The 23,996-nt window shown below is 52.0% G+C and overlaps 1 protein-coding gene across 1 annotated transcript in view; it reads left to right on the top strand.

Annotated features, from left to right (window-relative positions):
- Positions 1-23,996, top strand: part of ACADSB (acyl-CoA dehydrogenase short/branched chain) — a 105,265-nt gene that overhangs the window by 67,207 nt on the left and 14,062 nt on the right. Inside the window, exons 9-10 of the mRNA XM_075348512.1 lie at positions 6,727-6,864; positions 14,831-14,930. Coding sequence (XP_075204627.1) covers positions 6,727-6,864; positions 14,831-14,930 — 238 coding nt within the window. The remainder of the gene's footprint in view (positions 1-6,726; positions 6,865-14,830; positions 14,931-23,996) is intronic.

Raw genomic sequence — 23,996 nt, 5'->3', positions numbered from 1 at the left:
CTATTCAACCTCAGGGACCGGGCCCTGCATCTCAAAGGTACTCTGTGTCCCCATTGGGGACTGTGCAGGGAGCGCACCTTCTTCCCGGACGCTGCGGCAGCTGCTGAATTGAGAAGGCCGGCGGACTTCCGCGCCGACCGTGCCTGCTTGTCGGGCGCGGTCTCAAATTTAGTCCCCGGCTTCATCGCGGCCTAGTCGCAAAAATCCCGCCCCCGGGCCTGCCTGTCAGGGGTTAGGGCGGGACTGCCGACCTGACGTCGGATGTGAGAGCTGGAGCATCCTGCATGTTTCCTCCTCCCTCACTGATCACTGTGGGGACCCCAGATTCCCGCACTTTCCTGGCGCCGCCCACGGCTCCACTCCTCCCCTGAGAGCTCCGGCAGCCATTTTTTGGCATTCTGCCGGTGGAGGATTCTCAGTGAAGAGCTCTGCAGCTCCGGGGGACCTGAGGCAGGGAATCTGGAGGACACACACTCCGCTTGTTGGCGGTCGGTAAGCCACACCGGTCACCCGGTGCTGGTCCCCCTAGGTTGCCGGAATAGATGCGTATTTATATATATATTTCTGTTCGGTCGGGCTGTATACCCTTTTTTGTCCATATACCCTCAGTGATCATTCTCCTAGGAGACAACAGCATGTCGTCCACAAGGAGCAAAGCTGTTAAGGCACAGGGTTTTTTTGCGGCCTGTACCTCTTGTGGGGTTATGTTACCTGCGGGTTCCACCTACCCTCACTGTGAGCAATGCTCGACCCCTGTTTCGCTTGCTCAGCCGGAGCCTCGGTCACTAGTGGGCCCCTCGGCTCATGTAGACCCCCCTGCTCCCCCTGTCCAGGCGGCAGGGACAGAGTTCGCCTCTTTTGCTGAGAAACTCTCTGAGTCACTTTCACAATCCATGGCTCAGTCTATGGACAAATGGTCTGCCAAGCTGCTAGAAGCTTTGCAGTCCAGACCGGTCCTTACACAGGCCCCGGCCCCTGTTGGATCGTCGCCCCCAGGCCCCTCTCGGTCCGCGCCGCAGCACGCTCCCAGGTTGGGCCCTATGAACGCAGTCCTAGACTCTGCTAGCCGTACAGCTGTGGCATCCGCTAACTCTGTGGCAGTCCGCAGGGCCATGTGGCTGCGCGAATGGAAGGCAGACTCGGCCTCCAAGAGGTTCTTAACCGGTTTGCCGTTTTCTGGCGACCGCTTGTTTGGCGAACGATTGGATGAGATTATTAAGGAATCCAAGGGAAAGGACTCCTCCTTACCCCAGTCCAAACCTAAGAGACCTCAGCAACGGAAAATACAATCGAGGTTTCGGTCCTTTCGTCCCTCCGCCAAGGCCCAATCCTCTTCGTACAGCAGGCCGGAGAAAGGCCATAGGAACTCCTATGCGTGGCGGTCCAAGTCACGCCCCCAAAAGGCCGCAGGAGGCACTGCCTCCAAGGCGGCCTCCTCCTGACTCTCGGCATCCCCTAGCCGCATCCTCGGTCGGTGGCAGGCTCTCCCGCTTTGGAGACGCCTGGTGGCCACATGTTCAAGACCGATGGGTGAGAGACATTCTGTCTCACGGTTACAGGATAGAGTTCAGCTCTCGTCCTGCGGCTCGTTTCTTCAGAACCTCTCCGCCCCCCGCTCAGGCCGACGCACTTTTTCAGGCAGTGGACGCTCTGAAGACAGAAGAAGTTGTGATCCCCATTCCCCTTCAGGAACGTGGTCACGGCTTTTACTCCAACTTGTTCGTGGTGCCAAAAAAGGACGGATCATTCCGTCCCGTTCTGGACCTCAAGCTACTCAACAGACATGTGGGAACCAGACGGTTTCGGATGGAATCTCTCCGATCGGTCATCGCCTCGATGTCACAAGGAGACTTCCTAGCATCGATCGACATCAAGGATGCTTATCTCCACGTGCCGATCGCACCCGAACATCAACGCTTCTTGCGTTTCGCCATCGGGGACGAACACCTTCAGTTCGTGGCATTGCGTTTCGGCCTGGCGACAGCCCCACGGGTTTTCACCAAAGTCATGGCATCCGTTGTGGCGGTCCTACACTCTCAGGGCCACTCGGTGATTCCCTACTTAGACGATCTCCTAGTCAGGGCCCCTTCTCGGGTGGCGTGTCAACACAGCCTTACAGTCGCTCTGGCGACTCTCCAGCAGTTCGGGTGGATCATCAACTTCCCGAAATCCAAGTTGACACCGACCCAATCACTGACTTACCTCGGGATGGAGTTTCATACACAGTCAGCGGTAGTCAAGCTACCGCGGGACAAACAGCTTTCTCTGCAGGCAGGGGTGCAATCACTTCTTCGGGGTCAGTCACACCCCTTAAGGCGCCTCATGCACTTCCTGGGGAAGATGGTGGCAGAAATGGAGGCAGTGCCGTTCGCGCAATTCCATCTGCGGCCACTCCAATGGGACATTCTCCGCAAATGGGACAGGAGGTCGGCTTCCCTCGACAGGAACGTCTCTCTTTCCCTTGCAACCAAGACGTCACTTCAGTGGTGGCTCCTTCCCAATTCTCTATCGCAGGGAAAATCCTTCCTACCCCCAACCTGGGCTGTGGTCACCACGGACGCGAGCCTGTCAGGGTGGGGAGCGGTTTTTCTCCACCACAGGGCTCAGGGAACCTGGACTCCGATAGAGTCTTCACTTCAGATCAATGTTCTGGAGATAAGGGCAGTGTATCTAGCCCTATTGGCTTTCCATCAGTGGCTGGAGGGCAGGCAGATCCGTATCCAGTCGGACAACGCCACTGCCGTCGCATACATCAACCACCAAGGCAGCACTCGCAGTTGTCAAGCCTTCCAGGAAGTCCGGCGGATTCTGCTGTGGGTGGAAGCCACAGCCTCCACCATCTCCGCAGTTCACATCCCGGGCGTAGAAAACTGGGAAGCAGATTTTCTCAGTCGTCAGGGCATGGATGCGGGGGAATGGTCTCTGCACCCAGAAGTGTTTCGAGAGATCTGTCGCCGCTGGGGAACGCCGGACGTCGATCTCATGGCGTCACGGCACAACAACAAAGTCCCGGCATTCATGGCACGGTCTCAGGATCACAGAGCTCTGGCGGCGGACGCGTTAGTTCAGGATTGGTCGCAGTTTCGACTGCCTTATGTGTTTCCTCCTCTGGCGATGCTGCCCAGAGTGTTACGCAAGATCAGGTCCGACTGCCGTCGCGCCATTCTCGTCGCTCCAGACTGGCCGAGGCGGTCGTGGTACCCGGATCTGTGGCATCTCACGGTGGGTCAACCGTGGGCGCTTCCAGACCGCCCAGACTTGCTGTCACAAGGCCCGTTTTTCCATCTGAATTCCGTGGCCCTCAACCTGACTGTGTGGCCATTGAGTCCTGGCTCCTAGCATCTTCAGGGTTATCTCAGGATGTCATAGCCACCATGAGACAGGCCAGGAAGCCAACGTCCGCCAAGATCTATTACAGGTCTTGGCAAATCTTCTTATCCTGGTGCTCTGATAACGGTTTTCTTCCATGGCCGTTTGCCTTACCCACTTTTCTTTCATTCCTTCAATCCGGAATGGACAAGGGTTTGTCACTCGGCTCTCTCAAGGGCCAAGTATCGGCGCTCTCCGTATTTTTTCAAAAGCGCCTAGCCAGGCTTCCGCAGGTCCGCACGTTCCTGCAGGGAGTTTGCCACATAGTCCCACCTTACAAGCGTCCGCTGGAACCCTGGGATCTTAACAGGGTACTAACGGCTCTTCAGAAACCACCTTTCGAGCCGCTGCGGGATGTCTCTTTATCACGTCTTTCGCAGAAGGTGGCCTTTCTAGTGGCAGTTACATCACTCCGGAGAGTGTCTGAGCTTGCAGCGCTGTCATGCAAAGCCCCCTTCCTGGTGTTTCACCAGGATAAGGTGGTTCTGCGTCCGGTCCCGGATTTTCTCCCTAAGGTGGTATCTCCTTTTCATCTCAATCAGGATATCTCCTTGCCTTCATTTTGCCTTAATCCAATTCACCAATGTGAAAAGGATTTGCACTCTTTGGATCTGGTGAGAGCACTCCGACTCTACGTGTCTCGTACGGCGCCCCTGCGTCGTTCAGATGCGCTCTTTGTCCTTGTCGCTGGCCAGCATAAGGGTTCGCAGGCTTCCAAGTCAACCTTGGCTCGGTGGATCAAGGAACCGATTCTCGAAGCCTACCGTTCTTCTGGGCTTCCGCTTCCTTCAGGGCTGAAAGCCCATTCTACCAGAGCCGTGGGTGCGTCCTGGGCATTGCGGCACCGGGCTACGGCTCAGCAGGTGTGTCAGGCAGCTACGTGGTCTAGTCTGCACACTTTCACGAAGCACTATCAAATGCATACCTATGCTTCGGCAGACGCCAGTCTAGGTAGGCGAGTCCTTCAGGCGGCGGTGGCCCACCTGTAAGAGGGGGCCGTTTCAGCTCTTTTTATTGAGGTATTCTTTTACCCACCCAGGAACTGCTTTTGGACGTCCCAATTGTCTGGGTCTCCCAATGGAGCGACAAAGAAGAAGGGAATTTTGTTTACTTACCGTAAATTCCTTTTCTTCTAGCTCCTATTGGGAGACCCAGCACCCGCCCCTGTTCCCTTCGGGCTGGTTGTTCTTTTGTGTACACATGTTGTTCATGTTGAATTGTTCTTTTGGTTCCTGGTTTTCAGTTCTCCGAACATCCTTCGGATTGAATTTACCCTAGACCAATTTATAAGTTTTCTCCTTCCTGCTTTTGCACCAAAACTGAGGAGCCCGTGATCCACGGGAGGGTGTATAGGCAGAGGGGAGGGGTTACACTTTTTAAAGTGTAATACTTTGTGTGGCCTCCGGAGGCAGAAGCTATACACCCAATTGTCTGGGTCTCCCAATAGGAGCTAGAAGAAAAGGAATTTACGGTAAGTAAACAAAATTCCCTTCTTTTCTATGCTACCAGATACAGGGACAGTTAGGCAGGGATTAGCAATATGCACCCAGAACTGCCCGTGGTTCTGGGTGCATATTGGACCTGACAGGTTCCCTTTAAATACCAATACCATACCACTCTTGATAGTAGAGTCCCTCCATTACACTGAAGCCCCCACACAGGGCGACAGCAAACTGAAAAGCGGATAATCCGGCATCCAGGGAGCTCTTCATAAAAACATCCGGCTTCATTCAAATCATAATATAATCTATGTGGAGCCCCTTTGTAGAGTCTCGAAGCCATGCACACACGGGCTTGTAATGGATTTTATAATGGGTTGAATAAAGTCTGATATTTTTATGAAAAGCTCCCTGGATGCTGGATTATCCGCTTTTCTATAAGATCACGGACATGTGAACAGCCCCATAGATTATGATGGGCACATGTTACTTAGGTTGTAAAAAGCCCTCGGTCCACCTAGTTCCACCTTCCTCCACCAATTATACATTTTGTCATTAAATCATTTATAGCAGACAGTGTTGTGCACTGAGGAAACCATCCAGCCCTGATATAAAAGCTGTTCTAGTATCTGCCATTACTACCTCTTGTGGTCGGCATTCCACAGTCTGACTGCTCTAACTGTAAAGAACCCTTTCCTATTTAGCTGCCGGAATCGCTTTTCTTCCACTCGCAGTGAGTGCCCCCTGGTCCTTAGTATTGTCTTTGGAAGGAATAAGTCATGTGCCAGTCCTTTATATTGACCACACATGTATTTATACATATAAATGAGATCTCCTCTGAGACGTCTTTTTTCTAAGCTAAACATATCTAACTTTTTCAACCTCTCATCATACGGGCGGCCTCCATTACTCATCATACGGGCGGCCTCCATTACTCATCATACGGGCGGCCTCCATTACTCATCATACGGGCGCCTCCATTCCTTGTAGTAGTCTAGTTACCCACCCTTGAACTGACTCTAAAGGCTGCTTTATACACTGCGACATCGCTAGTGTTCGCACCCGCCCCCGTCGTTTGTGCATCACGGGCAAATCGCTGCCTGTGGCGAACAATATCGGTAGTACACATCACACGTACTTACCTTCCTAGCGACGTCGCTGTGGCCGGCGAACAACCTCTTTTTTAAGGGGGAGGTTCGTGCGGCGTCACAGTGATGTCACACAGCGGCCAACCAATAGAAGCGGAGGGGTGGAGACCAGCCGCATTAACGACACGCCCACCTCATTGCCGGAGGACGCAGGAACGCTGTTGTTCGTCGTTCCCGGGGTGTCACACGTAGCGATGTGAGCTGCCTCAGGAACGACGAACAACCTGCATCCAGCACCGGCAACGATATTTTGAAAATGAACGACGTGTCAACAATCATCGATTAGGTGAGTATTTCTGATCGTTAGCGGTCGTTCGTAAGTATCACACGCAACAATGTTGCTAACGACGCCGGATGTGCATCACGAATTCCGTGACCCCGACGACATATTGTTAGATACGTCGTTGCGTGTAAAGCGGCCTTAACTTCTTCATGTCCTTTTTAAAATGTGGAGCCCAAAACTGGATCCCATATCCTAGATGTGGCCTTACAATACATTGGGATCACAGGATCTAATCTCTCTTTTTATACACCCTAAAATATTGTTTGCTGTTGCAGCTGCTGCCTGACATTGAGTGCTGCCAAGCAATGTTCTATCGGTGAAATTTCCAGATTCAATACTTGTGTGACAAAACGGTCATCTGAATGAGGCCTTAAAGGTTTGAAGCTTTTAGAGGAGAATGCGCTGACCTCATTCAGATGTTCTCCTAAGTCAGTTGAAGCATATAACCCCGCCATATAGTAATATGACCCTGATCTTGTCTGCGCAGGGGATGCAGCACCAGATCTCACATGTGGCCACTCAGCTGGAAGCAGCTCGACTACTAACTTATAACGCAGCCAGGCTGAAGGAAGCTGGAAGACCGTTCAAGAAGGAGGCCTGCATGGCAAAATACTTTGCATCGGAGGTAATAACATCATTCAGTTGCCAAATACTTTCCTTTTCTGTCTGACTTTGCGCACAGAGCAGAGCAGATTAGGAATTATTCCTAGTATTTTGTTTTACTAGTCGAAGATGGAGAAATATCCTTAGTTTATATGAATTCTGGAAACTTCGGAGCAAATTACCCAACTACGCTACGATACGGTCAGGCCTAATTGGGTCATGTCTTGTACCTCGGGGTCATGCACCATCCCCTCGGGCCCTGCAGGGGGCATTACACAGGGTGCATCGGTCTCGCCCAGATTATTCCTTTTAGAAATATTAAAAAGAACGCTCTAACTCTTTGACTGTATTATATTTGGTCACCACCAGGTGGCGCTACAGGGATGGAAGTGGAATATTACGTTGTACTCGATCTTACTTTCTCCCGCCCAAAATTATGCTGGAAAATGGATATAATAAACAATTTTATATAACGTTATTAAAAAATCCTGAATAGGTCGTTTGGCTAATTTACGTATACATATCCACATGGGCTAATTCATCATTGCTGTAGGCTTTATGCACATGACCGGATTACAGATCTGCTTGGTATGAGCAAGGCACTCATAGAGCTGCGTGGAGCTATTAATGGACCCCTCCGCTCCATAAAATGCCACATTGCGGATACATTCTCACCTAGAAGTATTGTGACTGAGGATGGCACTACACATACGGCACCTGATGGCACAGCACTTGTGCTATATGGCCTGTGAGCCACATGCATTAGGCCTATTACCACCATGGTGGCACTGTGGCTCAGTGGTTAGTGCTGGGGTCCTAGGTTCAATTCCCACCAAGGATACCATCTGCAAGGAGCTTGTATGTTCTCCCCGTGTTTGCATGAGTTTCCTTCGGGTTCTCCGGATATCTCCCACACTCCAAACACATACTGATAGGGAATTTAGATTGTGAGCCCCAATGGGGACAGTGATGCTGATGGATGTAAAGCGCTGTGGAATTAATAGCGCTATATAAATGAATAAATATTATTATTATTCTTATTATCTTAATAAGAATAATAATAATATGTGTGTTTATGGAATATGGTATTATGAGACCCCTGGCCGTTCACATCTGCACAGCATTTTACACTCATGTACTAAATAGAGAAGAAGGATCAATATTAAAGGGAACCTGTTACCAGATTGTTCCCTTATGAGCTGCGGCCACCACCACTAAGCTCTTATATACAGCATTCCAGAATACTGTATATAAGAGCCCAGACCGCGCTGTATAACGTAAAAACATTTTATAATACTCACCTAGGGTTGGTCCAGTCCGATGGGTGTCACTGCTCTCTGGTCCGGTGCCTCCTCCATCTTCTGTGATAGCCGGCCTCCTGCCCAGCTCTGTATGCATGACGCGTCCTTCGCATGCGCCCTTTGATCTGTTCTGCTGAAGGCAAATCAAAGTATTATAGTGCGCATGCGCAGACGGTCTTTGACCTTTCCTCATACCTGCACATTACATTACTTTGCGCCGCCTTCAGCCGGGCAGATCAAAGTGCGGTGGAGCACAATGGAGGCCTCTCTGTGAATGACACAGGACGCATCATGCACACGGGGCTGGGCAGGAGGACAGCGATTGCAAGAAAAGAGAAGGCGCCGGACTGATGGCAGCGACACCCATCGGACCGCACCGCCCCTAGGTGAGTATAATAAAGGTGTTTTCTTTGTCGCTCCATTGGGAGACCCAGACAATTGGGGTGTATAGCTTATGCCTCCGGAGGTCACACAAAGCATTACACTTAAAAGTGTAAACCCCTCCCCTCTGCCTATACACCCTCCCGTGCATCACGGGCTCCTCAGTTTTATTGCTTTGTGGAAGGAGGCACACATCCACGCAAGCTCCACATTTTAGTCAGCAGCAGCTGCTGACTATATCGGATGGAAGAAAAGTGGGCCCATACAGGGCCCCCAGCATGCTCCCTTCTCACCCCACTCGGATCGGCGGTGCTGTTAAGGTTGAGGTACCCATTGTGGGTACATAGGCAGGAGCCACATGCTGTTTTCCTTCCCCATCCCTTAGGGGCTCTGGGTGAAGTGGGATCCTGACCGGTCACCAGGCGCTGGGACCGCGCTCCCTCCGCAGCCCCTGGGGGAATCTGCTGGACAGGAGCCGGGTATCATCAGGGACAAGGCCCTGCGACTCTGAGGTACTCTGTGTCCCCTTGGGGACGGCGCATAGTGCGCCTGGGTAATGGACACTGCAGCAGCTGCTGGGTGTGTTAGTGCGCCGGGACTACCGCGCTGGCCGCGCTTGTTTGCCGGCCGCGCTTATAACTTTAGTCCCCGGCTTTTGCGGCCTAGTGCGCATATTCCCGCCCCCGGGCCTGCCAGTCAGGGGTAAGGGCGGGACGCTGCACTGGACGTCAGCGCTGAGGGCAGGAGCATACTTTGTATCCTCCTCCCCCCTCACTGAGCACCGTGGGGCACCAGATTCCCGCACTTTTACAGGCACGCCCACGGCCCCCTCCTCCTCTCTGAACGCCGGCAGCCATTGCTACAAGACGCTGGAGAACTTCAGAGGGGAGACAACTGAGCTCCACAGCTCTGGGAGGCCCAGGCAGGGATCTGGTGGTCACACAACCGCTGGGAGCGGTCGGTAAGCCGCACCTGTTACTAGGTGCTGGTCCCCCTGGGTGCCGAATTGTATATTTATATGCTTATAGTGTATACATTTACTCTGTACGGCCTCACTGTTAGCGTTTGGCTATATACCCTCACTAATTATTCTAAGAGGAGAAACAGCATGTCATCTGCAAAAAGCAAGGGTACCAAAGCACAGGCTTACTTTGCAACCTGTACCTCATGTGTGGCTATGCTTCCTGCAGGTTCCACCTACCCTCATTGTGTGCAATGCTCGGCCCCTGTGACACTCACTCAGCCGGAGTCTCAGTCACTGGTGGGACCCCCGGCCCAGGTGGAACCTCCGGCCCCCACTGTCCAGGTGACAGGGACAGAGTTTGCAGTATTTGCTGACAAACTTTCTGAGTCTATGGATAGATGGTCTGCTAAGATACTGGAAGCTTTGCAGTCCAGACCTGTAACACAGGCCCCGGGCACTGTTGATTCATTGCCCCCATGCCCCCCTCGGTCGGAGCAGCAAAGAGCTCCTGGGTCAACTCATAGGTCCCAAGGGGAGGACTCCGACACGGACCGCAGTCCCAGACCGACGAAGCGGGCTCGCTGGGAGCGTCCCTCGACTTCATCACACTGTTCAGGGTCTCAGCATGAGGACTCTCTGGAGGATGAAGCAGATGCGGCAGATCAGGACTCTGATCCTGACGCCGCGCTCAACCTTGATACGCCTGAAGGGGACGCCATAGTAAACGACCTTATAGCGTCAATCAATCAGGTGTTAGATCTTTCTCCTCCACCCCTTCCGATTGAGGAGTCAGCTTCTCAGCAGGAGAAATTTCATTTTAGGTTTCCCAAACGTACACGGAGTGCGTTTCTTGATCACTCCGACTTCAAAGACGCAGTCCAGAAGCACCGAGCTTTTCCGGATAAGCGCTTTACTAAGCGACTTCATGACACACGTTATCCCTTCCCCCCTGACGTAGTCAAGGGTTGGGCCCAGTGTCCCAAGGTGGATCCTCCAGTCTCTAGACTGGCGGCCAGATCCATAGTTGCAGTGGCAGATGGTGCATCACTAAAGGATGCCACTGACAGGCAGATAGAGCTCCTGATGAAATCCATCTATGAGGCTATCGGCGCGTCCTTTGCTCCGGCATTTGCTGCCGTATGGGCACTACAAGCTATCTCAGCTTGTCAGTCTGAGATTAATGCACTCACACGAGCCGCGACTCCGCAGGTTGTGTCATTAACCTCTCAGGCGTCGGCGTTTGCGTCCTACGCCATGAATGCGGTACTAGACTCTGCGAGCCGTACAGCGGTAGCATCCGCCAATTCAGTGGCAGTCCGCAGGGCCATGTGGCTACGTGAATGGAAGGCAGACTCTGCTTCCAAGAAATTTTTAACCGGTTTGCCGTTTTCTGGCGACCGCCTGTTTGGCGAGCAATTGGATGAAATCATTAAACAATCCAAGGGTAAGGACTCGTCCTTACCCCAAACCTAACAGACCTCAACAACGGAAGGTACAATCGAGGTTTCGGTCCTTTCGGCCCTCAGGCAGGTCTCAATTCTCCTCGTCCAACAGGCCTCAAAAGGATCAGAGGAACTCTGATTCATGGCGGTCTAAAGCACGTCCTAAAAAGACCGCCGGAGGAACCGCTCCCAAAGCGGCCTCCTCATGACTTGCGGACTCCCCAAACCGCATCCTCGGTCGGTGGCAGGCTCTCCCGCTTTTGCGACGCCTGGTTCCCACATGTCCAAGACCGATGGGTGAGAGACATTCTGTCTCACGGTTACAGGATAGAGTTCAATTCTCGTCCTCCGATTCGTTTCTTCAGAACATCTCCGCCCCCCGAGCGAGCCGATGCTCTTCTGCAGGCGGTGAACTCTCTGAAGGCAGAAGGAGTAGTTATCCCCGTTCCCCTTCAGCAATGGGGTCACGGTTTTTACTCCAACTTGTTTGTCGTACCAAAAAAGGACGGATCTTTCCGTCCCGTCCTGGACCTCAAACTGCTCAACAAACACGTGAAAACCAGACGATTCCGGATGGAATCTCTCCGCTCCGTCATCGCCTCGATGTCCCAAGGAGACTTCCTGGCATCAATAGACATCAGGGATGCTTATCTCCACGTGCCGATTGCACCAGAGCATCAGCGCTTCCTGCGTTTCGCCATCGGGGACGAACACCTTCAGTTCGTGGCATTGCCTTTCGGCCTGGCAACAGCCCCACGGGTCTTCACCAAGGTCATGGCAACAGTGGTTGCAGTCCTTCACTCTCAGGGACACTCCGTGATCCCTTACTTGGACGATCTTCTTGTCAAGGCCCCCTCTCGGGTGGCATGCCAACACAGCCTGAACATTGCTCTGGAGACACTCCAGAGGTTCGGGTGGATCATCAATTTCCCAAAGTCAAAACTGACACCGACACAATCGCTGACATATCTCGGGATGGAGTTTCACACTCTCCCAGCGATAGTGAAACTTCCGCTGGACAAACAACGATCACTACAGACAGGGGTGCGATCTCTCCTCCGAGCCCAGTCGCACCCCTTGAGACGCCTCATGCACTTCCTAGGGAAGATGGTGGCAGCAATGGAGGCAGTTCCATTTGCACAGTTTCATCTGCGTTCTCTTCAATGGGACATTCTCCGCAAATGGGACAGGAAATCGACGTCCCTCGACAGGAACGTCTCCCTTTCTCGGGCAGCCAAGGCATCCCTTCAGTGGTGGCTTCTTCCCACTTCTTTGTCGAAGGGGAAATCCTTCCTGCCCCCATCCTGGGCTGTGGTCACGACGGACGCGAGTCTGTCAGGGTGGGGAGCGGTCTTCCTCCACCACAGGGCTCAGGGTACCTGGACTCAGCCAGAGTCCTCCCTTCAGATCAATGTTCTGGAGATAAGGGCAGTGTATCTAGCCCTGAAGGCGTTCCAGCCGTGGCTGGAAGGCAGGCAGATCCGAATTCAGTCGGACAACGCCACGGCGGTGGCATACATCAACCACCAAGGCGGCACGCGCAGTCGGCAAGCCTTCCAGGAAGTTCGGCGGATTCTGCTGTGGGTGGAAGCCACAGCCTCCACCATCTCCGCAGTACACATCCCGGGCGTGGAAAACTGGGAAGCGGACTTTCTCAGTCGCCAGGGCATGGACGCAGGGGAATGGTCTCTTCACCCGGACGTGTTTCAAGAGATCTGTTGCCGCTGGGGGAAGCCGGACGTCGACCTAATGGCGTCCCGGCACAACAACAAGGTCCCGGCATTCATGGCACGGTCTCAAGATCACAGAGCTCTGGCGGCAGACGCCTTAGTTCAGGATTGGTCGCAGTTTCAACTGCCTTATGTCTTTCCTCCTCTGGCACTGCTGCCCAGAGTGTTACGCAAGATCAGGTCCGACTGCCGCCGCGCCCTCCTCGTCGCCCCAGACTGGCCAAGGAGGTCGTGGTACCCGGATCTGTGGCATCTCACGGTGGGTCAACCGTGGGCACTACCAGACCGACCAGACTTGCTGTCTCAAGGGCCATTTTTCCATCTGAATTCTGCGGCCCTCAACCTGACTGTGTGGCCATTGAGTCCTGGATCCTAGCGTCTTCAGGGTTATCTCAAGAGGTCATTGCCACTATGAGACAGGCCAGGAAACCAACGTCAGCCAAGATCTACCACAGGACGTGGAGGATCTTCTTATCCTGGTGCTCTGATCAGGGTTTTATTCCATGGCCATTTGCCTTGCCCACTTTTCTGTCTTTCCTTCAATCCGGAATGGAAAAGGGGCTGTCTCTCGGCTCTCTTAAGGGACAGGTCTCGGCGCTCTCTGTATTTTTTCAAAAGCGTCTAGCAAGGCTTCCGCAAGTACGCACGTTCCTGCAGGGGGTTTGCCACATAGTGCCCCCTTACAAGCGCCCGCTAGAACCCTGGGATCTGAACAGGGTGCTAATGGCTCTTCAGAAACCACCTTTCGAGCCAATGAGAGATATTTCTCTTTCTCGCCTCTCGCAGAAGGTGGTCTTCCTAGTGGCAGTCACATCACTTCGCAGAGTGTCTGAGCTAGCTGCACTGTCATGCAAAGCTCCCTTCCTGGTGTTTCACCAGGACAAGGTGGTTCTGCGTCCGGTTCCGGAATTTCTCCCGAAGGTGGTATCCCCTTTTCATCTCAATCAGGATATCTCCTTACCTTCTTTTTGTCCTCATCCAGTTCACCAATGTGAAAAGGATTTGCACTTGTTAGATCTTGTGAGAGCACTCCGGCTCTACATTTCTCGTACGGCACCCCTGCGCCGCTCGGATGCGCTCTTTGTCCTTGTCGCTGGCCAGCGTAAAGGGTCGCAGGCTTCCAAGTCAACCTTGGCTCGGTGGATCAAGGAACCAATTCTTGAAGCCTACCGTTCTTCTGGCCTTCCGGTTCCTTCAGGACTGAAAGCCCATTCTACCAGAGCCGTGGGTGCGTCCTGGGCATTGCGGCACCAGGCTACGGCTCAGCAGGTGTGTCAGGCGGCTACCTGGTCGAGTCTGCACACTTTCACGAAGCACTATCAGGTGCATACCTACGCTTCGGCAGATGCCAGCTTAGGTAGGCGAGTCCTCCAGGCGGCGGTTGCCCACCTGTAAGAAGGGGCCGTCTTTCGGCTCTATTACCGGGGTATTCTTTACCCACCCAGGGACTGCTTTTGGACGTCCCAATTGTCTGGGTCTCCCAATGGAGCGACAAAGAAGAAGGGAATTTTGTTTACTTACCGTAAATTCCTTTTCTTCTAGCTCCAATTGGGAGACCCAGCACCCGCCCCTGTTCCCTTCGGGCTGTTGTTCTTTTGTGTACACATGTTGTTCATGTTGAATTGTTCTTGGTTCATGGTTTAAGTTCTCCGAACATCCTTCGGATTGAATTTACCTTAGACCAATTTATAAGTTTCCTCCTTCCTGCTTTTGCACCAAAACTGAGGAGCCCGTGATGCACGGGAGGGTGTATAGGCAGAGGGGAGGGGTTTACACTTTTAAGTGTAATGCTTTGTGTGACCTCCGGAGGCATAAGCTATACACCCCAATTGTCTGGGTCTCCCAATTGGAGCTAGAAGAAAAGGAATTTACGGTAAGTAAACAAAATTCCCTTCTTCTACGTTATATAAAGCGGCCTGGGCTCTTATACAGTATTCCAGAATACTGTATATATATATAAGGGCTCGCTGGTAGTGGCCACAGCTCATAAGGCAAAATCCTGGTGACAGGTTCCCTTTAATCCACGAGCCTGCTTGCTGACAGTTTCCACGTACCTTACTATAAGTCCCTTTAAATCTTTGACTTATTTTATACTATAACTTTTTATATTTTTCTCTACACAAACAACTTATAAACTAGAAAAATAATTTTCCATATTTTTTTTCCTAAGTTGGCTGGATTGACAACTAGTAAATGTGTGGAGTGGATGGGAGGTGTCGGATTTACCAAGGATTATCCTATTGAAAAATATTACAGGGATGCAAAGATAGGTAAGATGTCTTGCAATTTGTATATACACTGGGATGTATTTGGGATCGCAGTATGTCTTTCCTCTTTTTCTTCCCCAGACCTCACAAAACCTTTAAAGAGCACCTATCAACAGTTTATTGTCCATAGTGCACAGAACACTCTCTAATGCCTCCGGAAAGGGCCTGACTTGTTCAACGACATGTGACTTGTTGGATCGCAGGATGCATGGCAGGATCCCACAACCCTCCAAAGGTCCTCTCGCTGAGAAAGTACAAAATTGCGAGATCTCACTCTTTGCACTAGCCAAGCTCTACCGTATTATTTTTTAATGGCGTTGTGCACCACTAGGACAACCCCTTCTGATTCCACATGTTTCCCCCAGGTAAAATAATAAAGCCTATACTCACTTCCCGTACTGATGCCCTTCCAGCGGTGCCAGGGCTCACATGGGGCTGTGACATCACATGAGCCAGTGTCCAATCAACACCGGCTTCCTTATCCCCGCCTTTGGACCAAACGAGTTAATCAACAGGAAGTGAGTGGAGCAGCGGCTGTGGTCACTTCCTGTTGACTGCTTGTTTGGTCCGAAGGCGGGGATAAGGAAGCCGGCGCTGATTGGATGCGGGGCTCCTGTGGCGTAATAAGCCTACATGAGCCTGGACACCGCTAGAATGTCGTCGGTACAAGAGATGAGTATGGGCCTTAGCATTTTATCTGGGGGAAACATGGAATCAGAAGGGGTTGTCCTAGTAGTGAACAACCCCTTTAAGCAGTGTCCAAATGGTAACATTATTAGAGTCCTTACAGTTCGGTAACTGATTGGTGAACGATTCGGGAGCACTGGGTTAGTGCAAAGAGCAAGATCTTCTACTTTGACTTTGAGAGGAGCCCATGGAGGGTTTTGGAACTTCGTGCCAACTTTTGCTAGAAAGTCGGATTAGGGAGTGATCTGCACACTTTGGGCACAACTTATATTTAGAGATATACAGGGAGGGGTGCACAGCCACAAATAATAAGTGAATAAGTTAGTCCCAGTGCAGCATCATGTGTGAAGAAGACAGCTCACACATAGTAGATGCGCACAGCAGAAATATACAATTACAAATACAATTTTATTTAAATCCATTGACACCAAAAAACACACCATAAAATCATTTAAAACCACGATACATCATAATGACGACCTCCACAAGATAGAATATGTATACTCTTATGTATAATGCATATATAATAGAATAGATGACAACGTTGTATAATCGATGATAAAATACAGGGCTGTATGGGGTTAGAACACTAATGAGTGTAGGAGGCAATATACAAACAAGTCAAAATCACACTGTTGAAATGCCAAATACTGGGTAATAGATGCAGAACTACGATAATTAATAATTATTTAGCCCAATAGTGGGGCTAGCATCCAGCTGTATCACTTAAAGGGAACCAAACATCAGGATTTTGGAATATAAGGTGCAGCCAGTGCAGTACTGGCACTATCAGGCACAGGCTGTACATACCATTAGTGGGCAGCTCGGATGTTTAGGCTGTGAGATCCAAGTTTATGAAGTTTGAAAATTCATCCACCTTTCGACTGACGTGTGCACCTCTCCAGATAATATCCGGGCGGGTTATGCACATGATTACCGCCCCCCCCCCACCCACCCGCCTGTTCCTTCCTCTCTCTGGCTGTATGCAAATTTCTAATCTTCAGGTACACGGCATCGGAGTTTGCGCCTGCGCATAGCGCTCATCTCCGGCGCCATGAGTTTGAAGCCTGCATGCAGTGTTTCGTGTCTGAGATGGCGGCGCATGCGCCCTCGCTTCTTCATATCTCGTGACAGCGGAAGTGCACACGGTATCACAAAAGGACTGGAGAACAGCTGATCTTACCCCGATTAGCTGCAGCAGATGATATCGTAGCAGACGTCTGCTGCAGCTAATCGGTAAGATCAGCTGTTCTCCAGTCCTGTTGTGACACCACGCGCGGTCACAGCAAGATATGAAGAAGCGAGTGCGCAAGCGCCGCCCTCTCAGACACCAAACATTGTATGCGGGCTTCAAAATCATGGCGCCGGAGATGAGCGCTATGCGCAGGCGCTAACTCCGACGCCGTATTTTTGAAGAGAGAAATTTACATCTAGCCAGAGAGAGGGAGGAACAGGCAGCAGGGGTGGGCGGGAATCATGTGCATAACCCGCCCGGATATTATCAGCAGAGGTGCACACGTCAATCAAAAAGTGGATGAATTTTCAAACTTCATAAACATGGATTTCACAGCCTAAACATCCGAGCTGCCCACTAATGGTATGTACAGCCTGTGCCTGATAGTGCCAGTACTGCACTGGCTGCACCTTATATACCAAAATCATGATGTTTGGTTCCCTTTAATTATCATAGCCCACAAGATGTTAATAAAACGACAAAAAACTTGTGGAATAAACAGCATATGATGGCGTCACCTATATACATATACCCACACAATATTGACTCAGATTTGATACACCAATCCATGGATCCAACAATGCTAATAAGGATAAGGTGACAAAATCTGGGTTATAGAATGGCAATATGCTAAATTCAGTAATAATCAGTCTTTATCCTAATAACCATGGCGGTAATCGCGACCCTGCGCATGCGCAATGGGTGGGGTCTTCTGACGACCTCCCTCCATGATACTCTCTGCAGGGTTTTATGATATATGGTATTATTTGGGGTACTGTATACTTTGCATGCTGCAATTTTCTGAACACCTGATGGGTGTTCCTTATCATGGATCTCCATATTTTCATCATATCAGGTAGATCCCCGTGCAATATAGGTTTTTCTTCAGCGCTCTATTGGGAGACCCAGACGATTGGGTGTATAGCACTGCCTCCGGAGGCCACACAAAGCAATTACACTAAAAAGTGTAAGGCCCCTCCCCTTCTGGCTATACACCCCCAGTGGGATCACTGGCTCACCAGTTTTCTGCTTTGTGCGAAGGAGGTCAGACATCCACGCATAGCTCCACTGTTTGTAGTCAGCAGTAGCTGCTGGCTATATCGGATGGAAGAAAAGAGGGCCCATATGGGGCCCCCAGCATGCTCCCTTCTCACCCGTGGTGGTGCTTGTAAGGTTGAGGTACCTATTGCTGGTACGGAGGCTGGAGCCCACATGCTGTTTTCCTTCCACATCCCCTGGAGGGCTCTGTGGAAGTGGGATCTTACCGGCCTCCAAGCCCTGAGGCCGGGCTCCATCCACAGACCCAGAGAACCTGCTGGATTTGGAGCGGGAGTGCCGTTCAGGGACAAGGCCCTGCAACTTTCAGGTACTCTGTGTCCCCGGCAGGCACGGACACTCTCAAGGCTTGCTGAGCGTTATAGTGCGTCGGGGACAGTAGCGCTGTGCGCTGGGGTTAGGTCACTGCAGCTTTGCTGAGTGACGTTACATGTTGGGAACTACTGCGCCGACCGCTACTGGAGCGGCGGCGCAGCTGCGACTTGTGGTGCGCCGGGGACTTTGCGCCGACCGCGCTTTTACGGCGGCGGCGCTTCTAACTTTAGCCCCCGGCTTCTGCGGCCTAGCGCCGCTTCGTTCCCGCCCCTACCCTGTCAATCAGGGTAGGGGAGAGACGCTGCTCAATTGGCAGCGCCGAGGGCTGGAGCTTATTTACATGCTCCAGCCCTCTCACTAGGCACAGTGGGAAGCAGGCTTCCCGCTCTTCGTCTGTATACGCCCAGGGCCCGCCCCCCCTCTCCACAAGGACGCCGGCAGCCATTACACATGCGGTCTGGCTGGGGAGAGGCAGCAGGCTCTGGGAGACCCAGACTAAAGGGAATTCGGCGACCACACACCCGCTCCTAGGTGGGCGGTAAGCTGCACTTTAGTGCTGGCCCCACTAGTGCCTCAGTGTTATATTAGTGTACTTTTTTCTTAGTACCATATATATATATATAGTTGCACTGTAAGGTCGCTTCTTGGCTGGACACCCTGTACTGCTCTGAGGAGGCAGCAACATGTCATCCGCAAAACGCAAGGGTGCCAAGGCACAGGCTGTGTACACTGTTTGTACTGCATGTGGGGCTGATCTACCGGCAGGCTCCAAAGACTCACATTGTATGCAATGTTCAGTCCCAGTGGCACTTCGTCAGCCAGAGCCTAATGTGGTGGTAGCCCAGGCAGAGACGCCTGTGAACCCTGCCCCGGTGACGGGGACAGACTTTGCAGTTTTTGCTGATAAAATGTCTGTGACTATGTCAAAAATCCTGGAGACCTTGCAGTCCAGGCCAGTTACTCAGACCATGGACACTGCTGTGTCTCTGCTCTCCGGTCCCCCTCAGTTGGAACTAATCCGTACTTCAAGGGGGTCTCAAGCATCACAGGCTGAAGTCTCTGACTCAGATGACAGTCCCAGGCAGCCTAAGCGAGCTCGCTGGGAAAGACCCTCAACGTCATCACACTGCTCAGGGTCTCAGCGAGAAGAGTCTCTCTGTGATGAGACTGAGGACGGTGATCAGGATTCTAATCCTGAGGCTCCTTTCAATCTGGATGCCCCTGATGGTGACGCCATGGTTAATGACCTTATATCGGCAATTAATAGACTGTTGGATATTTCTCCCCCAGCCCCTTCTGCAGAGGAGGCAGCTGCACAGCAGGAGAAGTTCCATTTCCTGTATCCCAAGCGTAAATTAAGTGCTTTTTTGGACCACTCTGACTTCAGAGAATCGATCCAGAAACACGACGCTCATCCAGACAAGCGTTTCTCTAAACGTTCTAAGGATACCCGTTATCCTTTTCCCTCTGAGGTGGCCAAACGCTGGACCCAGTGTCCAAAGGTGGATCCCCCAATTTCCAAGCTTGCGGCTAGATCCATAGTCGCAGTAGAGGATGGAGCTTCACTTAAGGATGCCAACGACAGACAGATGGACCTTTGGTTGAAATCTGTCTATGAAGCTATCGGCGCGTCGTTTGCTCCAGCATTCGCGGCCGTGTGGGCACTCCAAGCTATTTCAGCTGGTTTAGCACAGGTGGATGCTATCATACATCCAGCGGTGCCGCAGGTGGCGTCCCTAACTTCGCAAATGTCTGCGTTTGCGACCTATGCTATCAATGCTGTCCTAGAATCTACGAGCCGTACCGCTATGGCGTCCGCCAATTCTGTGGTTTTGCGCAGAGCCTTGTGGTTAAAGGACTGGAAAGCAGATGCTGGTTCCAAAAAATGCTTAACCAGCTTGCCATTATCTAGAGACAGACTGTTTGGTGAGCCATTGGCTGAAATCATAAAACAGTCCAAGGGTAAGGACTCTTCCTTACCACAGCCCAGAGCAAGTAAACCTCAACAGAAAAGGTGGCAGTCGAGGTTTCGGTCCTTTCGAGGCTCGGGCAAGGCCCAATTCTCCTCGTCCAAAAGGACTCAGAAAGAACAAGGGAGCTCAGATTCCTGGCGGGCTCACTCACGCCCCAGGAAAGCAAATGGAGGAACCGCTTCCAAAGCGGCTACCTCATGACTTTCGGCCTCCTCCCTCTGCATCCTCGGTCGGTGGCAGGCTCTCCCGCTTTTGCGACATTTGGCTGTCACAGGTCAAGGACCGGTGGGTAACAGACATTTTGTCTCGCGGGTACAGAATCGAGTTCAGTTCTCGACCTCCACTTCGGTTCTTCAGAACCTCCCCACACCCCAACCGAGCAGATGCCCTGCTGCAGGCGGTGGACTCTCTAAGAGCAGAAGGAGTCGTGATCCCTGTCCCCCCTCAGGAACGGGGGCGAGGATTTTACTCCAATCTCTTTGTGGTTCCAAAAAAGGACGGCTCCTTCCGTCCTGTTCTGGACCTAAAACTGCTCAACAAGCATGTGAACGCCAGGCGGTTCCGGATGGAATCCCTCCGCTCAGTCATTGCCTCAATGTCTCAAGGAGATTTCATAGCATCAATAGACATCAAAGATGCTTATCTCCACGTGCCGATTGCTACAGAGCACCAACGCTTTCTACGCTTCGTGATAGGAGACGACCATCTTCAGTTCGTAGCTCTGCCATTTGGTCTGGCGACAGCCCCTCGGGTGTTCACCAAGATCATGGCGGCAGTGGTAGCAGTCTTGCACTCTCATGGACACTCTGTGATCCCTTACTTGGACGATCTACTGGTCAAGGCACCCTCTCAAGAGGCATGCCAACTCAGCCTGAATGTTGCACTGGAGACTCTCCAGGCGTTCGGGTGGATCATCAACTTCCCAAAGTCAAATCTGTCACCGACCCAATCACTAACGTATCTTGGCATGGAGTTTCATACTCTCTCAGCGATAGTGAAGCTTCCGCTGGCCAAGCAGCGGTCTCTACAGACTGGGGTGCAGGCTCTCCTTCAAAGTCAGTCGCACTCCTTAAGACGCCTCATGCACTTCCTCGGGAAGATGGTGGCGGCAATAGAGGCGGTTCCGTTTGCGCAGTTTCATCTGCGTCCACTTCAATGGGATCAACCACCAAGGGGGGACACGCAGTCGGCAAGCCTTCCAGGAAGTCCGGCGGATTCTGATGTGGGTGGAAGCCACAGCCTCCACCATATCCGCAGTTCACATCCCCGGCGTAGAAAACTGGGAAGCAGACTTCCTCAGTCGCCAGGGCATGGACCCAGACGTGTTTCAGGAAATCTGTCGCCGCTGGGGGGTGCCGGACGTCGACCTAATGGCGTCACGGCACAACAACAAGGTCCCAACCTTCATGGCACGGTCTCGCGATCAAAGAGCACTGGCGGCAGACGCCCTAGTGCAAGATTGGTCGCAGTTCCGGCTCCCTTATGTGTTTCCACCTCTGGCACTCTTGCCCAGAGTGCTACGCAAGATCAGATCCGATTGCAGCCGCGTCATACTTGTCGCCCCAGACTGGCCGAGGAGGGCGTGGTATCCGGATCTGTGGCAGCTCACGGTCGGCCAACCGTGGGCACTCCCAGACCGACCAGACTTACTGTCCCAAGGGCCGTTTTTCCATCGGAATTCTGCGGCCCTGAACCTGACTGTGTGGCCATTGAGTCCTGGATCCTAGCGTCTTCAGGATTGTCCCAAGGGGTCGTTGCCACCATGAGACAGGCTAGGAAGCCCACGTCCGCTAAGATCTACCACAGAACGTGGAGGATATTCTTATCCTGGTCCTCTGCTCAGGGAGTGTCTCCCTGGCCATTTGCATTGCCTACCTTTCTTTCTTTCCTGCAATCTGGGTTAGAAAAAGGTTTGTCGCTCAGCTCCCTTAAAGGTCAGGTCTCGGCGCTATCCGTCTTTTTTCAGAGGCGTTTGGCACGCCTTCCTAAGGTGCGCACGTTCCTACAGGGGGTTTGCCATATCGTACCCCCGTACAAGCGGCCGTTAGATCCATGGGATCTGAACAGGGTACTAGTTGCCCTCCAGAAGCCGCCCTTCGAGCCTCTGAGGGAGGTTTCACTTTCTAGACTATCACAGAAAGTGGCTTTTCTGGTAGCGATCACATCTCTTCGGAGAGTGTCTGAGCTGGCAGCACTATCATCCAAGGCTCCCTTCCTGGTCTTCCACCAGGACAAGGTTGTGCTGCGCCCCATTCAGGAGTTTCTCCCGAAGGTGGTATCCTCTTTTCATCTTAATCAGGATATCTCTTTGCCTTCGTTTTGTCCTCATGCAGTTCATCGGTATGAGAAAGATTTACATTTGTTAGATCTGGTGAGAGCACTCAGAATCTACATCTCCCGCACGGCGCCCTTGCGCCGTTCGGATGCACTCTTTGTCCTTGTCGCTGGTCAGCGCAAAGGGTCGCAGGCTTCTAAGGCCACCCTGGCTCGATGGATCAAAGAACCAATTCTTGAAGCCTACCGTTCTGCTGGGCTTCCGGTTCCATCAGGGCTGAAGGCCCATTCTACCAGAGCCGTGGGTGCATCCTGGGCATTACGACACCAGGCTACGGCTCAACAGGTGTGCCAGGCAGCTACCTGGTCGAGTTTGCACACTTTCACCAAACATTATCAGGTGCATACCTATGCTTCGGCGGACGCCAGCCTAGGTAGAAGAGTCCTGCAGGCGGCAGTTACCTCCCCATAGGGGAGGGCTGTCTTGCAGCTCTAACATGAGGTATTTCTTTACCCACCCAGGGACAGCTTTTGGACGTCCCAATCGTCTGGGTCTCCCAATAGAGCGCTGAAGAAGAAGGGAATTTTGTTACTTACCGTAAATTCCTTTTCTTCTAGCTCTTATTGGGAGACCCAGCACCCGCCCTGTTGTCCTTCGGGATTTTTGGTTTGTTTGCGGGTACACATGTTGTTCATGTTGAACGGTTTTCAGTTCTCCGAGGTTACTCGGAGAGGATTTGTTTAAACCAGTTATTGGCTTTCCTCCTTCTTGCTTTTGCACTAAAACTGGTGAGCCAGTGATCCCACTGGGGGTGTATAGCCAGAAGGGGAGGGGCCTTACACTTTTTAGTGTAATTGCTTTGTGTGGCCTCCGGAGGCAGTGCTATACACCCAATCGTCTGGGTCTCCCAATAAGAGCTAGAAGAAAAGGAATTTACGGTAAGTAACAAAATTCCCTTCTTTTGACTGCTATGGTTGTCTAAGCTTAGTTATCTATGCCTTTCTAGACAAGAAAGGTAAATTAAAGGGAACCTGTCACCATTTTTTTTGCCCTATCAGCTGCGGCCACCACCAGTGGGCTCTTATATACAGCATTCTAACATGCTGTATATAAGAGCCCAGGCTGCTTTGTAGAACGTAAAAATCACTTTATAATACTCTCCTAGAAGGTCGCTCCAGTGCAGACTGATCAGATGGGCGTCTCCGTTCTCCGATACCGGCACCTCCCCTTTCGGCCATCTTGTTCTTCCTTATTGTGAAGCCGCGGTGCATGACATGTCTACGTCATACACACTAGCCGGCATTGAGGTCCTGCGTAGGAGCACTACAATACTTAGATCTGCCCTAAGCAGGGCAGATCAAAGTGCGCCTGCGCAGGACCTCAATGCCGGCGCATGTGTATGACGTAGACATGTCATGCACCGCGGCTTCACAATAAGGAAGAGCAAGATGGCCGAAAGGGGAGGCGCCGGTATCGGAGTGGAGAACGGAGACACCCATCTGATCAGTCTGCACTGCAGCGACCTTCTA

The sequence above is a fragment of the Anomaloglossus baeobatrachus genome, chromosome 5 (genome assembly GCF_048569485.1).
Source record: "Anomaloglossus baeobatrachus isolate aAnoBae1 chromosome 5, aAnoBae1.hap1, whole genome shotgun sequence".
NCBI classification, from domain to species: Eukaryota; Metazoa; Chordata; class Amphibia; order Anura; family Aromobatidae; genus Anomaloglossus; species Anomaloglossus baeobatrachus.
The sequence above is the reverse complement of the archived record's forward strand: the minus strand, read 5'-3'. Positions and strand labels throughout refer to the sequence as shown.